Genomic DNA, 16351 nt, shown 5'->3' on the forward strand with positions numbered 1-16351 from the left:
AAAAAAAAAAAAACAAAAAAAAAAAACGAAAGGGAAATCAGTCACAACTGTGGAGGTAGACAGTAGCCCTTGGAGAACAGGACCCTTTTCTATCTTTATCAACGGGATTTAGTGGGGTCTCGCAGGGGGTTACTCAGTAAGACTTGGAGTCTCCTCTTTGGATTTGAGAAAACACTAGAAATGTAGTATTCTTTTGTGATTTTGCAGTTAATTAAGACAGAGTTACATTGGAGGTCTCTCTGAATTTGTTGGTAAAGCTTTCACACTAGGCTTTTAAGGTATAAGAGAACTCCTACATTAGAGTGGCAGCAGAGTTCTCAGTAACTGAGGTTTTACCACTGACCTTGTGGACCAAAATCTGTGCCAAGTCCTGCTGGTGGGTGGCTGCCAGGATTTTGCATGAAAGCTCCAAATATGCTTCCTCTCTGCCCCGACCCTGCTCTAGTTTCCAGATTATTATTTTGGTATGTGTTTGCTTAATAAAGTAGGACCTTAATCTTTATAACTAATTCAACCAACATTGGATCTTTTATTATGTCAGAGGCATTTTGTTGGACACTGGTGATACAACTTGAATACAATGTGGCATCTGCTTTCAAGGCATTAGAGCAGCAGCTGTCAATGTCTCCCATCCTTCACATCTGTCATAATTTATCATTCCAAATGATAAACTTTAAGTGGCTAATATCTGCATTTCTGTGCCTGGAAAATCATGGAAATTGACCTGGCCCATTCAAGGGACAGACTGGAAATGCTGGGAAATTAATACCTCTCTAGCAGTCCTCAGCCAAAATAAGTGCCCTAGCTCCTTCAGTCCCCAAATGGAATAATTCTGAGCGAGTGTCTTTATATGGCTTGAACGATGTTCCTTTTATTAGCTTCCTTTCCTTTTTGTATCACGTCTCCACTCCTCAATCTTTGTTCCCTGCGCTTCTCAAATAAACACTCAAATCCAAGACCTGCTTCTAGGGGAACCCAAATAAAAGAGGCATTCTTAGCCTAATGACGGAGATGGGCCTAAAAGTAAATAATTATAATATATTTTAGTAATGTATGTGTAGACATTCACACAGGACACTGTGAGAGCACAGAGAAGGGTCATAACTGTTTGTTGATAATGATGACTTTATTGGACAGGAACCATTTAAAGTAATCTTACCTCTTGGTATTCCCCAGGCTCACTGGTATCTATATTTTCATTTTCACCTGCTTTTTGTCTTTGCTCCTCAATTTTGAGGTGATAGGCAATGGATTGAGCTCTCTCAGCCTCCAGAAAGTCCTGGCTTGGGACGAAGTAGTCATCACTTGCACTGTGCCTGGGGCCATCATCTCCATCATCACCCCCATTATCATCAGCTCTTTGATTTCTGAGCATGGCGTTACCATCATCAGTAGGTTCCAGGAGCAGAGCCTCATCTATCTCTTTGTGGTTGCTGATAGCTTCAGGGTCAGTTTTACCCTCTTGACTCTGCCACTCAGTCTCTTGAATGTGCTTATCGACGTTTGATGCATTTTCCTCTTCTATTTCTGCATTGAAATTATCTTCTTCTTGTTCTTGGTTATCCTGCTCAAATTCTTCCTTCTTCATCTTGCTTACTTGAGTTGGTTGATCAGACTCTTCCAAAATATCATCAGATTGGGTATTGTCTTCCTCCTGCTTGCTGTTAGAATGCTCCCTGGGCAATTCTGTCTTTCTTTCTTGGTCATCATTGTGGGTACCAACTTCACCTGGCTCTTTTTCTTCTTCCTCTTCTCCATTGGAAATATTTGGATCCTGCTCTTGGTTTCCTCGATCCATCAGGTGGCTACGTTTACTGCTCCTGTTCAACTGATGATGTGAATCATTTGTATGTTGTTCTTGGTTTTCCTCTCCCTTTGTGATACTTTCTTGTTGGTTAGAATCTGTGAAGGAACCGACACTAGGAGCCAGAAAATCAATGTTCTCTGAGAGTTTTTTCTCCTGAGATTCACTTATATCTTCTTTTATGTCCAGTGTACCTTCAGTTGGTGCATACTCCAAATCCACACTTAAGTCACCATCACTGTCCTTCAATCCCAGCTCTTGGCTGGAACCCTTGCCCTGTTCTGCTGCCTGCTCGTGGTCTTCCTCTTTTGATTTTAGTACTGAAGATTTTTCAGCCTTAAAAGAAAAAAAAAGTTCATTCTTCAAACAAATGATAATGTAACCATATTTATGCCTAAGGTAACATTTAATATTCATTATTCTTTTTCTTCACACATTATCACATAAACATGTTTATAATGTCCTTTATACTCTGTAGCCACAGGTTTAAACTGAATTTGGATTTTATAAAATGAAACAAGTATGCAGCAGCTCAGCCCAAATAATAAAATTCATTAATATTCACGATTCTTCTGGTGTAGTGATTGAAGGCAGTTGAGATGATCATTATGTTAAAATATTAAACTGAGACATAAATGACATAATCTCTTTGACCATGCTTTGAAATTAGATCTTTGGAGAATTAAAAAATTATGTTAATATAAATAATGTTACTTTTACCTTATGGTGGGGATGGTCTTCTGTGGATACTGCTGTTTCTTTTCCATTTTCTGCATCTTCAGCCCTTAAACTGGGGATTGCAGTGTTGACGGGTGCTAGCGTTCCAGCAGTTGGTTTGAAATGATCAGATAATAATCTTGCATTTGTCTGAAAAAATTAAAAACTGGTTTTTGTCATGTATGCCTGGATGCTGATTTAAAAATTTGCTACTCTTGTTGTCATCATTATTAATAGCAATATACTTCATTGATACCAACAATTAAAAAATATTCTCTAGAGTTTTTGAGGATATAAGCAAATGCCTAGAACAGAATGTTAAGTGGAAGCAGAATCTCAATTGTGTTTAAGAAAAAGTTATTTATGCAGAAACTGGATGAAAATAGAGCAAAAAGCATTTGAATAATAGTAACTGTGAGTTTTGAAATTATTTTCTGTGTTTTTCAAACTTTTCCAAAGCATTTATACTTTAAAATTTTGAAAAGTGTTGTTTAGCAGAAAGTTGAATTCAAATAAAATTAGCCATAAGATATAGTATTATACATTTTCCTAATTTAAGTACTCACTGATAATTAGCAGAAAAAGTTGTAAACTTTTAATCAATATTTATTTGATTTAACATTGATCAGGAAATTTTAATAAAAAACAATTTAGAGGCTGGGGGTGGTGGCTCACTCCTGTAATTTCAGCACTTTGGGAAGCAGAGGAGGGCAGATCACCTGAGGTCAGGAGTTCTAGACCAGTCTGGCCAACATTGTGAAACCCCGTCTCTACTAAAAATACAAAAACTGGCTGGGCGTGGTGGCGGGCACCTGTTATCCCAGCTACTTGGGAGGCTGAGGCAGGAGAATTGCTTGAACCTGGAAGCAGAGGTTACAGTGAGCCAAGAATGTGCCATTGCACTCCAACCTGGGTAATGATAGAGTGAAATTCTGCCTAAAAAAAAAAAAAAAAAATTAGACTTAATTCAAAGACTGTGGGACAGCGTACTAAGCCTAATAGAAAAGGGAAAATCTGGAGTATTAATTTCTATTAGGAGTTGGCCCTATTTCTAGCAATATTAGAGACTTGGATGAAGAGCTGGTCAGTGATGCTTGATGGGGAAATGGAACAACTGAACTTTAAGGGAAGAGGCCTCCATTCAAGCCTTGCCTCTGCTATTTACTTTCTGTCTGTGGTTTGAGAGGTTGTTAATATTTTTTATTAATTTAAAAATATTAATAAAATTAATTAATTATTTTAACTTAATTAATTAACTCCAGTCTGTTGCCCAGGCTGCAGTGCAGTGGTGCAATCTTGGCTCACTGCAACCTCTGCCTTCCAGGCTCAAGCCACCCTCCTACCTCAGCCTTCCGAGTATCTGGGACTACAGGCACCACCATGCATGGCTAAGTTTTGTATTTTTTGTAGAGATGGGGTTTCACTATGTTGCCCAGGCTGGCTTTGAACTCCTGAGCTCAAGCGATCTTTCTGTCTTGGCCTCCCAAAATGCTGGGATTATAGGTGTGAGCAACCATGCCCAGCCAAGGTCATTAGTTTCTACCCTGCTGCCTCTCAAGGTGGCAAGAAATATCAAGCGAGCAGAGATATCAAAATAAGTTTATATGTAACAAATATTTTATGAATTTTAAGGAGTTGCCCAACTGAAAATTACTATTGCTACTACTAATGTCACACTGTGGTAATGATATAAACTGCCCAATATCTGAGGCAGATATTCACCGTGAATCTTTATTAGAGAGAAGCTCTGGATACTCAGATGGCATATGCAGGTGTAAGTAGGAAACCTGGATTCTATTTGGATTAACTTATTTTTATTCCATTAGCAGGTTCTGTAATGCTGACTGTGTAACATAAAGCAAGCCATGGAGTACAGGATTAATTAATTAATTATTTTTAAAATTTTTTGAGATGGAGTTTCACTCTTGTTGCCCAGGCTGGAGAGCAGTGGCATGATCTCGACTCACTGTAACCTCTGCCTCCCAGGTTCCAGCAATTCTCCTGCCTGTGTTTCCTGAGTAGCTGGGATTATGGGCATGTGCCACCATGCCGAGCTAATTTTTGTATTTTTAATAGAGATGGGGTTTCTCCATGTTGTTCAGGCTGGTCTTGAACCCCTGACCTCAGGTGTTCTGCCCACCTTGATCTCCCAAAGTGCTAGGATTACAGGCGTGAGCCACCGTGCCCAGCCTGGATTTATTTTTTAATTTTAATTTTTTTTTTTGAGGCAAAGTCTTGCTCTGTTGCCCAGGGTGGGGTACAGTGGTGGGATTTTGGCTCACTGTAACCTCTATCTGCTGGGTTCAAGCAATTATTATGCCTCAGCCTCCTTAGTAGCTGGGATTACAGGGCCACCATGCTATGCTAATTTTTGCATTTATTTGTTTTTTTAGTAGAGATAGGGTTTCGCCATGTTGGTCAGGATGGTCTTGAACTCCTGGCCTCAAGTGATCTGACCACCTTGGCCTCCCTAAGTGCTGGTATTACAGATGTGAGCCACAACTCCCGACCAAAGTACAGAATTTATATTAGGTTTGGTTTGCTCTTTTGCTTCTTATCTCCTTTTCAAGTAAAATGCGTAATGAATCTGAAAAAGTTTATAAAGAAGCCTTAAAGAAGGATAAAAAGGAGAAAGAATGGTGGCCACTTTGGTGAGCTGCCAACAGGGCCAGCATAGAAGGCAATGAATGGGGGAGATTTTAGGCTTATTAGTGGAGAACTGGTCACTCTCTCTCCCCTTCCATCCCCCTACCACCTAAGCAGGAAGAAATTCACACAAAAAAATGGCAGCTATTTTAATTTCAGAAATATTCTGAAATTGAAATTATGTGTTATCATTATGGTCATATTTCTATTTATTTAACATGCCCCCTGGAAATCTATTTGGAATCTCCCAAGCACACAGAATCCATTTACATCTGGAGAATTCAGGCAGGCAGGGTAAATGATACAAATTTTTAATAGGTCAGTCCTATGAGAAGATACTTAACTTTCTAGCATTTGGCTAGGTTTAATTGATATTAAATTGTCCTAGAAAGGAAAGGAAACATCTGGAATGTGTCTAAGTGCAGGTGTATCATTCAAACATTTGGTTCAAACACTTTTTTTTTTTTTTTTTTTTTGAGACAAGGTCTTGCTCTGTCACCCAGGCTGGAGTGGTGTAGTGCAATCTCGGCTCACTGCAGCCTCAACCCCCGTGGCTCAAGGGATCCTCCCTCCTTTTCCTCCCAAGTAACTGGGACTATAGGCACATTGCCATAGCACCTGGCTAATTTTTTGTTTATTTTTGTAGAGACAAGGTCTCACTATGTTAACCAGGCTGGTCTTGAACTCCTGGGCTCAAGTGATTCTCTAGCCTTGGCCTCCCAAAGTGCTGGGATTATAGGCAGGAGCCACTGTGCCTGGCCCGAACACGCTTTTTGATGTTTATTTACTTAACAGCAACTGCTGCAAGGACAAAGCACATTTTCAGGAGAAAACCATGGTTGTGTGGGAACTCCTTTCGATGTTGAGCATTGATTTGTCCCACTTTTGTAATTCCGGGTGCAATGTATAATTTTAGCTGGAGTAGCTCCACACTACTTAAGTGTGATTCCTGATAGTGGTCATAAACTCTGTTTTCCAAGAACAGCTTTCTCTGGGTGCCATGGAGTGTGCTTTTGCTGACACATTTGTCAACCAGGAGCTAGCCAACAATTTATCCAAAAAGCAAGGACAGAAGGGACGGAGGAAAGGGAAAATTGAGAAACTGTTTTGTTTATTTAAAGAGGCTGATTCCTCCATTTAGTGAAAAAAAAAAATTGGCACTAATCCTTTGGTTTAATTAAGGATTACATGGATCACTTGTGGAACATCCCAAGTGGTCATCCATGCCATGGTGTCATTTTTTTTTTTAACTTTCAGTTTGTTTTGAGGTCGCTGACGCGATTTCAAATGATCTGGTTTGTGTACAGCTGCTTTATCGCTGTGCAAATGGGACCAGTGTATCTGAACACGAAGAAGAGAGTACAGGTATTGATCGACTTACGACCTATGCAACTTACAACCATTCGACTTTACGACCACAATCACTAGCCATAACTGCTCCGTCCGCGTCTGGCAGCGCAAACGTTGCCCAGCTGGGTGTACGACAGTGTGGACCAGCCTCTGGCAGCACTACCATCTCCACGTGCACCATTTCAACTGTACATATAGCCTACTCAACTTACGACCAAATCGTGTTACGACCATTCCACGGTCCCCACCGTGGTCGTAAGTCAAGCACTACCTGTATTCTAGTCCTGCCTACTTTCAGCGTACTTGCTTGGACAGCCTCCCAAAGATGATTTAGAAGCTGATTTATTATTACCATGTTGTTTCCTGACTAACCCATTGGTTCCTGATTTCATTATAGACTCAAAATTTCTCAGCCAGCATCTATTTATTTTGAAGAAAATGCTGCTGGAGCTGTAAATATGCACAGTCTTTTTTTTTTTTTTTTTTTTTTTTTTGAGACGGAGTCTCTCTGTCGCCCAGGCTGGAGTGCAGTGGTGTGATCTTGGCTTACTGCAACCTCCACCTCATGGGTTAAGTGATTCTCCTTGCCTCAGCCTCCTGGGTAGCTGGGATTATAGGTGCCCGCCACCACCCCCGGCTAATTTTTGTAGTTGTTAGTAGAGACAGGGTTTCGCCATGTTGGACAGGCTGGTCTTGAACTCCTAACCTCAGGTGATCCACCTGCCTCAGCCTCCCCAAGTGCTGGTATTACAGGCATGAGCCACCGCTCCTGACCTAAAGTCTTAGGTTTATAATACCAATGTGATGAGCTTCCCTGGGAGAATTTGTTTCTTCCTGTCCCTTGAGAATTTGGGCATATTCTATGGCTAAGAAACTGATAGCCCAAACTTTCTGCTGCATATTTACTGTGTCTTGTAGAACCAGATAGTTCTAAAAAAAAAATTTTAAATACATTATCTTGAGTTTTCCAGTTATTTATTACTTGAGCAACAAAGAATGTAATTGAAATAAAAAAGAGAATTTCAAGCCATTATATAAGAACATTTTCTTTTAAATGGAGGACTTCTGAACTAAATGTCAAGAAAAAGAGATGCAATAACAGAAGAAAGGAAATTTACCGGTATTGCAGCTGCAGTTCCCAAGATACATAGGAAAAAAAGCCCAGTCTTCATGCTTTCCAGATCTGTGAACCAAGACGATAATTATCAGTGGTAGGGAAATGTTTCCTCACAGAAAATTGAAAGATAATCTTAGCAAATACTGAGCTTGATATTGTTCTTTTCATTTAAAATTGATTTCTATCTTTGTGGATTAATTATGTCTGAAAAGATAAGATTGATGACAGTTCGTACTCAATTGTGTACCTGTGAAAATTACTCCCTGATTTTTTGGCCCGGTTGTGTTGGGCAGAAACTATCTCTGTTTGTGACTGTACATCTTTGAGTAAAGACTCTGTGCCGATCTTGGGTTTTAAGATTTGTGAGTATTCATAATGAAAAAATTAAGTTACAAAATGAAGTAATGTGGTATGTCAAGTTTGAGTAAAAACACACTGCCTGTTCAGTGGTAAACAAACATTCATTCAGTGAAGATTTTTAGTCATACAACATTGCACTGCCACAGTCATAGATCTAAGGGCATTCATGTTCATCTAATTTAGAGGTCTTTACTGGCAACCTGTGAATTGGAGGTGGCCTGCAGATAGGTTTGGTTTGGTAGGCACTGTGCATTTTAAACCAGAATTTTAGCTGGGTGCAGTGGCTCACACCTATAATCTCAGCACTTTGCGAAGCCGAGGTGGGCAGATCACCTGAAGTCAGGAGTTCGAGACCAGCCTGGCCAACATGATGAAACTCCATCTCTACTAAAAATACAAAAAATTAGCTGGGCATGTGGTGGGCACCTGTAATCCCAACTACTTGGGAGGCTGAGGCAGGAGAATCAGTTGAACCCAGGAGGCGGAGGTTGCAGTGAGCCAAGATTGCGCCATTGCACTCCAGCCTGGGCAATAAGACTGAAACTCCATCTCAAAAAAAAAAAAAAAAAAAAGGTAAACCAGTATTTAAAAATCCTGAAGTTTCATGTCAAAACTGAAATTTCCAGTTCCTCTTGAACCATCTGATCTCTTAGCAACAACAGGCCTTCATGACAACAGTTGGCTGCGTCTGAGTTGAGACTGTCCTCTGTAAGGGATGCTGGCATTTGTGCTTGGTCTGTCTCACTTTTGTTATTTGCCTTTCATTTGAGTTTAGTTAGTTCCAAGTGAACTCTTTAAGATTAGAAATGAGACAAGTGAAAGCTCAGAGAGGTGAAGTAAGTTGTCTCCAGATGAACTCTAGGTCTAAGGCTTTTTCCCACACACCAATTATATTATTGTGGTTCTTGAAAGCAGTGGCCAGCCTACATTTTTTTGCAGGGTATCCCTAAGTCTGGTAGTCTGACCTCTAACTAGGATTAGGGATACAGTTTTTAGTTATTTAATAGAGGATTTATGGATCTCCCAGAAATACTAGATGACTCCTTTAAATTAGTTTTTGCAACCATAAACACATTCACAAAGAGCTTTAAATAAGAATCTGAAGTTTATAAAGAAACTGAGCAGTTTCTTCTGCTACTTATCCCAATATTTCTAAATAATGTGCTTAAACAGATATTTAAAAATATATTAAATATTACTATAGAGATCTAATATTGCAACAACTGTCACTTCACACACACACGTGCACACACACACTTACACACTTGTGCATATACATACACTTCCCTTCCTCCTTTCTCTTCCTAAAATAATTTTATCACAATTCTCTTAAATTTTGATGTAACATTTATGACAATGTAGATATTCTTCACAGCTGGACCAAGTAGTGATTTCACGTGTTGAACCACACCAACATTTCCTTTCTTGAACAATACTTTGTTTTTGTTTTAATTTAGAAGTTGCCTTCCTTTTAAAGCTTTTTACGTACTTTTTCACACACCCATCACTTATTCTTCCTGAATTTGCCAACAAAATTTAAAATTCCTCTTGGTATGGTAAGAACACAGCAACATCAACAACCTCCTAGGGAAATCGCTCGTGTCCATTTCCCCCCTTGGATACGGCGCTCCCAGAGCCTTGGTTTTCTTGCTTCCTTTGGACTGATGTATCCCAGGCTGCTGTGTGGCTTTTCTCCTGGGGTCCATATTCACACCCCCTGGTAATTCCCTTTGTCTTTTTTTATTGTGTTTGATTTCTTGCTTCCTAGGTCCCATATGTTTTTCTTTCTTCGTTTTCTCCCTCATTTTGATGAAGCACATAACTCCATAAGTTTCTTGAGGAATCATACACAGGAGACAGAATTTTTAAGGCATTGCATATTAGAAAAATCTTGATATGTAGTTTGACTAGATATAGAATTCAAGATTGGAATTTTTTTTCTCAGAACTTTAAAACATTGGTCCATTCTTATAATTTTCAGTGTTACTAGTAAGAACTCTGATGTGCGTTTTCCTCCAATGTTTTTATGAACACAGTATTTTTTTCTTTCTTTATGGATGCTTTTAAGTTTTTACATTTGGCCCTAGTCTTCTGAAATATTACAATCTCTGCCTTAGTTGGAGTCCTTTTACATTTACTTTAGGAACTCATTAGGCCGCTTGAATTTGGAAATATATGTATTTCAGTTTTGAGGAGCATTTTACGTGTTAGTTCTTTAATGATTTTTGCCCTTCTATTTTTTGTCTTTTCTTTCTGGAATTTATATTAGTTAAATATCAGAATTCTGGGGGTGATTCTCTGATTTGCTAATCAGTTTTTCTCTTCTCTTCAATAGTGTTTCTATTATTCTGGGAAACTTTCTCAATTTTACCTTCTGTCTTTCCTATTGATTTTTTGTTTGTTTTCTAGAGATGGGATTTCACTATGCTGTCCAGGCTGGTCTCAGACTTCTGAGCTCAAAGTGAGCCTGCCTCAGCTTCCTAAAGTGCTAGGATTATAGGCATGAGCCACTGTGCCTGGCCTCTCTTACTGATTTTTTTAAAAAAACCACACTGCCAAGTGTGTACCTATGCAACAATCTTGCATGTTCATCACATGTACCCCAAAACCTAAAATGCAATAAAAAAACAAAACAAACAAACAAACAAACAAAATTATATACTTTATTTTCTTTTTTAATTTTGTTTTTTTAATTGACAAATCATAATATACATATTCATGAAGTACATAGTGATATTTTACAACATATAATGTATAGTGATCCGATAAGGATAATTAGCACATCCATCACCTCAAACATTTATTATTTCTTTGTATTGGGAACAGTGTCCTCTTTCTAGATATTTGAAACATATAATATCCTACAATGGTATAGAGCACTAATTCCTCCTACTAGCTATAGTTTATGTCCTTTAACAAGTATTTCCCTCTTCCTTCCTTCCCCTCACCCTTCCCAGTCTCTAGTACCCTCTGTCCTACTTCTTACTTCTATGAGATCAACTTTTTTCTCTTTCACATGAGTGAGAATATGCTTATATTCTGTTAATTTTTTATTTCCTGATGGTTTCTCTTTTTAATACTATTCTGTTCTTTATTAGTATGACATATATTCTTGTCTCCTTGAGGATGTTAATCAAATACTTGAAATGTTCCTCTGCATCCTGCATTTTCTGTTTCCTTCTTGTTCTTTTTTTTCCCAGTTAGTTTTGATCTTTGTTTTTCATGTTGAAAGTTTTTCTCTAATACCTGATGTCTTTGGCTGTGCATTAATACTTAGCAGTGAGTCACTAGAAAGCCAAGAACTTTATGGACAGGCTTGGAGGGCTTCCAGAGAACAGTTCCATAGAACAATGGAGGGTTTCCATGGAGTAGCAACCTGTCAGTCTTGATGGGGCACCCCGAATGTCACTGTCAGATATTTTAGGAAGGTTTTCTTTTTTCTAGAGGAGAAATTCACATCTTTTACCTTGGGAAGCAGGTATAAACCTAGTTGCCAGCATTCTGTGGGGTGAGTGAAGATACTGGAGATGTCTCAGTGCATGGACTGATTTTTTACTTAGTCCCTAAGTTTCTGTATGGCTCCACCTCCCACCTGACACTGTGCTTACCCTGAGTACAGAGCCAGAGGATAAGCTTTTTCCTGTTTGTGTTGAAACATGGAAGTCCCCTAGCTGTGCAGGCAGGAGGAAGGATCTTGAATCTAAGAGTTAATCTGATAGGCTTTCAACCAATACTCTGATTTCAGCCTCTATCTTCACCTTGCCTTCCAAATCACCTGGTGCCTCCAATTCTGGGAACGCTCATGGGTTCTTCAGGGTGAATGGCTTCCTTCTTTGTCTAGGGCATCGTTCTCTGCAGACTCTTAGGTTTAAGCGCTTCCTGTTCTAAGTCAGTCTTCCATTGTCTAAAGATGTGTTAACATTTTTTGTCTTCTTTGTCTCCTCCTCTTTCATCTTAGTCACTATGAGTCTATATTATTACTATTCTTTTCCCATAATTATTATGGAATTTTAGCAGGGAGTGGCAACAGATGTATATGCTTCATCTCCATTTAACAACAGACGACTTCCATTTCATATTTGCTTCATATTCTCCTTATTTTCCTCTGTCGTTATCATCATTATTTTTAGTGTGACAAATAGGAATGCCTATGAGTCTTTAGTTCTAACTCAGCAAATGAAGTTTTTTTTTTTTCTTTTTTTGAGACAGAGCCTTGCTCTGTTGCCCAGGCTGGAGTGCAATGGCACAATCTTGGCTTACTGTGACCTCCGCTTCCCAGGTTCAAGTGATTCTCATGCCTCAGCCTCCCAAGTAGCTGAGATTACAGGCATGTGCCACCATGCCTGGCTAATTTTTGTATTTTTGGTAGAGATGGGAATTTTGCCATGTTGACAAGGCTGGTCCTGAACTCCTGGCCTCAAGTGATCCACCTGCCTTGGCATCCCAAAGTAGCAGCAAATGAAGTTTTTATTGAAGAAAACAGGGCTATAGCACAGGCTTCCTCATCATGTTAGGGCCGTGAACACAGTTTTACGCATATCACTATCCAGGGTGGGCCACCTGGACCAAGAAACAGTGAGTTGGAAGAATGGATAGTGAAGCTGCACATAGAAAGTGATTTGGGATTGTATGTGTGTGCGTGTGTGTGTGTGTGTGTGTGTGTGTGTGTGAAGGGGTGGATGGGAGGGTTGAATCAGGGTTGTGGGGAGAAAGTCAAATCATTTGTAACCTTAAATAAACTAGTCTGGACTAATCAATTCTGAGTTTTAATGAAAATGACGTGTACTTGGAGACTCAAGTATAATTCCTCTAAGTGATCCCTTTGAAAATGACTACATATAACAAGTAGAAATTTAGAATATTAGCAATGGAATGCATGTTTATTTCATTTAGAACTGGCAGTGGCATACAAAATATACTTGAAGTTTCTATTGTCATAGTGCTTTGGGTTTACCAAATAAATTTACAAATAGGATATTACCTTATCTGATCTTTACAACAACCCCATGATGTGGCAGATGAAGCACAGGCCTAGTAAGCCTACAGTGTGACATGCTGGGGGTCACCAAGCTATGTAGAAGGGGTGCTGGGCTTGAAGCTAGATTTCCTGGCTCCTACTCCAGCTTTTTTCTAGCTGTTTTGCAAATAAAGTTCTTCATTTTACCTCTTACACAAAGCTGTAAGGAAGTGGGCAAACACCAAAAAATCCCCAGACAAACCAAAAAACCACCACTGGGACAAATTGAGATTTCATTTTGAGTTGGAGTTTTTAAACAAAAAGTTCCAAACATTTTAAGGCATAAGGTAGTTAGGTAAAATGCACTTCCTTGTGTTGATGGAAAAAGGCTTATCTTAGAAGGTTGGTTGGATTACTTAATATCAAGTTTCTTTCAGTAAAACATCTTGTGGTCTAAACAAGGCAAAAAGCTTAGGAATTCAGTTTTCTGTGAAATAAAATGTATTTAAGTAAAAACATGGAGCAACTTCCCCCTGCTGCCCCAAAACTCTGATACATTGAAAAACACCTTACAATGAGAAAAGCATTAAACTGTTGGGGAGCTGGATTCTGGCTCTAGCAGTGTCCCTAACTGCCAGGAAACCTTGGGAAAGTCACTTGTCCTTTTTAAGATACAGTTTTCTCAAGTTATGAACAATGAAGAGTGTGACCTAGATGATCCTCTAGCCCTAATGTTTTAGGATTCTGAAATTGAAAATAATTTCATTAATTTTATGAACCTGAAATTGCTATCTTTTCTCCTTAAACTACTAAACCCACTAAAATATATTCTATAATTTTATTGTATCACAATAAAATATTTTATATATAGTAATTCATGCTTGAAGTAAATATGTAGACTCTATTACTGATGATAATTGAAAACATTCTATCCTCTTAGTGAATGCTAATTGTAAAGAATCAGTGAAAAATGCATTTCTAGCTGGGCGCGGTGCTCATGCCTGTAATCCCAGCACTTTGGGAGGCTGAAGCGGGCAGACCACCTGAGGTCAGGAGTTCGAGACCAGCCTGACCAATATGGTGAAACCCAGTTTTTTTTTTTTTTTTTAAAAAGAAAAATGCATTTATTTCCTCTACATTTTAAATTCAACGTTTACTTATTTATTCATTTATTCCATGAGTATTTATTAGATTTATGGACCTATAGTCACTTATATTTTATTTATTTATTTTTTATTTTTGAGACATAATCTTGCTTGGTTGCTCGGGTTGGAGTGTAATTGCAGTCATAGCTCTCTGCAGCCTCCAACTCCTGGGCTCAGGTGATCCTCCTGCCTCAGACTCTCAAGTAGCTGGGAATATAGGAACACATTACTATGTCCAGCTAATTATTTGTATTTTTTCGTCGAGGTGGGGTCTCGCCATGTTGCCCAGGTTGGTCTCAAATTTCTGGCCTCAAGTATTCCTCCTACCTCAGACTCACAAAGTGCTGGGATTACAGGGATGAGCCACTGTGCTCAGCCTTATATTTTAGATTAGTATGTTACTACTATTCTACTGGTTTTGAAAACTATAGAAATACAAAATAGTATGATTTAATGCAGGGTTTCTTTATCTTGGCACTATTAACATTTTGTCTTGATGATTCTTTGTTGTGGGGGGAGCTGTCCTATGCATTGTAGGATGTTTAGCAGCATTCTTGGTTTCTGCCCATTAGTTGCCAGTAGAGAGCCCCCATCCCCTACTAGCTAGGGACAACCAAAAATGTCTCCAGCATTGACAAATGTTCCATGGGCAGGTGGGGATCGCCCTGATTGAGAGCCATTGGTTTAGTGGAAGCAGAATGGTGCTTTCAGATTAGAGAGACATGCTTTGGGACTCTGGAGCAACATTTGCCATCTATGTGATCTTTGGCCAAGTTACTTAGCCCTTTAAGCCTCAGATTCCCCATCTAAAAATGGGGATAACGTCTGTGATGGTTAATTTCATATGTCAACTTGACTAGACCATGGGATGCCCAGATATCTACTTAGACATTATTCCTGGGTGTGTTTCTGAAGGTGTGTCCTGAAGAAACTAGCATTTGAATTGGTAGACAGAATAAAGCAGATTGCCCTACCCAATGTGAGCAGGCATAATTCAATCCACTGGGGACCTGACTAGAACAAAAAGGCAGGGGAAGGAAGAATTCCCTCTCTCTCTCTGCCTATCTGTTTGAGTTGGGACATTGGTATTCTGCTGTTGGACTGGAACTTAATACCACCAGCCCGCCAGTTCTTAGGCCTTTCAGACTTGGACTAGAACTCACATCATTGGTTCTTAGGTCTTCCAACTCGAATGGGAGCTATATAATTGGCTCTCCTGGCTTTCCAATTTGCTGACTGCAGCTCTTGGGACTGGCTCCATTAATGTGAGCTAAGTCCTCATTATCTATCTATCTATCTACCTATCTATCTATCTATCTATCTGTTTTCTATTTATTATCTATCTATCTGTTATCTATCACCTATTATCTATCTATCTATCTATCATTTATCCATCTATCTATCTATGTATCTATCTATCTATCCATCTCTACCTACCTATCTCCTATTGGTTCTGTTTCTCTGGAGAACCTTGACTAATACAACATCTAATTCAGTTTTGTGAGAGTTAAAAGAAATGGTGTTTGTGAAAATGCCTGATACCTAGGAGATGCTCAATAAATTTTAATTCTTTCTTCTCTCATCTTCCAGATAAAGTTGTGATTCTTGAATAAACAATTTAGATTCAGAAATTGTCCAGGGGAACATTAAAGTCCATTCTGGTCACACATTTAGGCTCCTTTTAACCCCAAGAGTCTTTCCGGCATTCATAACACATAGCAGTGGATTTAGGCTCAGGGACTGCTACCCTATTTTCTTACAAATGGTACAATTTAAAGGGGAAGCAAGAATCATCAAAATCATTGTGCATCACAGGGCTCATTTCTTTTTGGCTTTGTTTGTTGTAGCAATATGCATAGATAATTAAACTTGAGAACATATTTCCCTTTTAATCTGCCTGCAGGATCTCACAAGTTCCCTTCATGTCACTAAATCTAAATGTAGCTGAATGAATCAAAAGGAAAGTGTGTCCAGTTGGCCAGAGCTTCCATCACTCATTCATTAAATTCATTCATTGAGTGCTTGCTAGACTCTGCCTAAGCATAGGGACACATAGTTTCTGTCTTAAGAGTTTCTGAGTGTGGAAAAAACTCAAATTGTTTTTCCTCTGCTCTCATACCACACTGCAATCAACACAGAAGACTTCTGTGACCAAATGTGGGGGATTTTTCCTCATCAACATGCAAGCAATCAGTTCTGCAGCAGGCACCAGCTGAGTGTCCTCCAAATTAATTCTGACACTGTGTACTGTGGGA

General features: G+C 39.1%; 1 protein-coding gene across 1 annotated transcript in view; it reads right to left on the reverse strand.

The window, feature by feature from the left end:
- SPARCL1 (SPARC like 1) overlaps positions 1-16351 on the reverse strand; it is a 59815-nt gene that overhangs the window by 19902 nt on the left and 23562 nt on the right. Inside the window, exons 2-4 of the mRNA XM_003923989.4 lie at positions 7636-7700; positions 2525-2671; positions 1160-2140 (exon numbers count right to left, since the gene is read on the reverse strand). Of these exons, the coding sequence (XP_003924038.1) occupies positions 1160-2140; positions 2525-2671; positions 7636-7689 (1182 nt within the window). The 5' untranslated portion in view covers positions 7690-7700. The remainder of the gene's footprint in view (positions 1-1159; positions 2141-2524; positions 2672-7635; positions 7701-16351) is intronic.

This window comes from Saimiri boliviensis, chromosome 3 (assembly GCF_048565385.1).
Source record: "Saimiri boliviensis isolate mSaiBol1 chromosome 3, mSaiBol1.pri, whole genome shotgun sequence".
Taxonomy (NCBI): Eukaryota; Metazoa; Chordata; class Mammalia; order Primates; family Cebidae; genus Saimiri; species Saimiri boliviensis.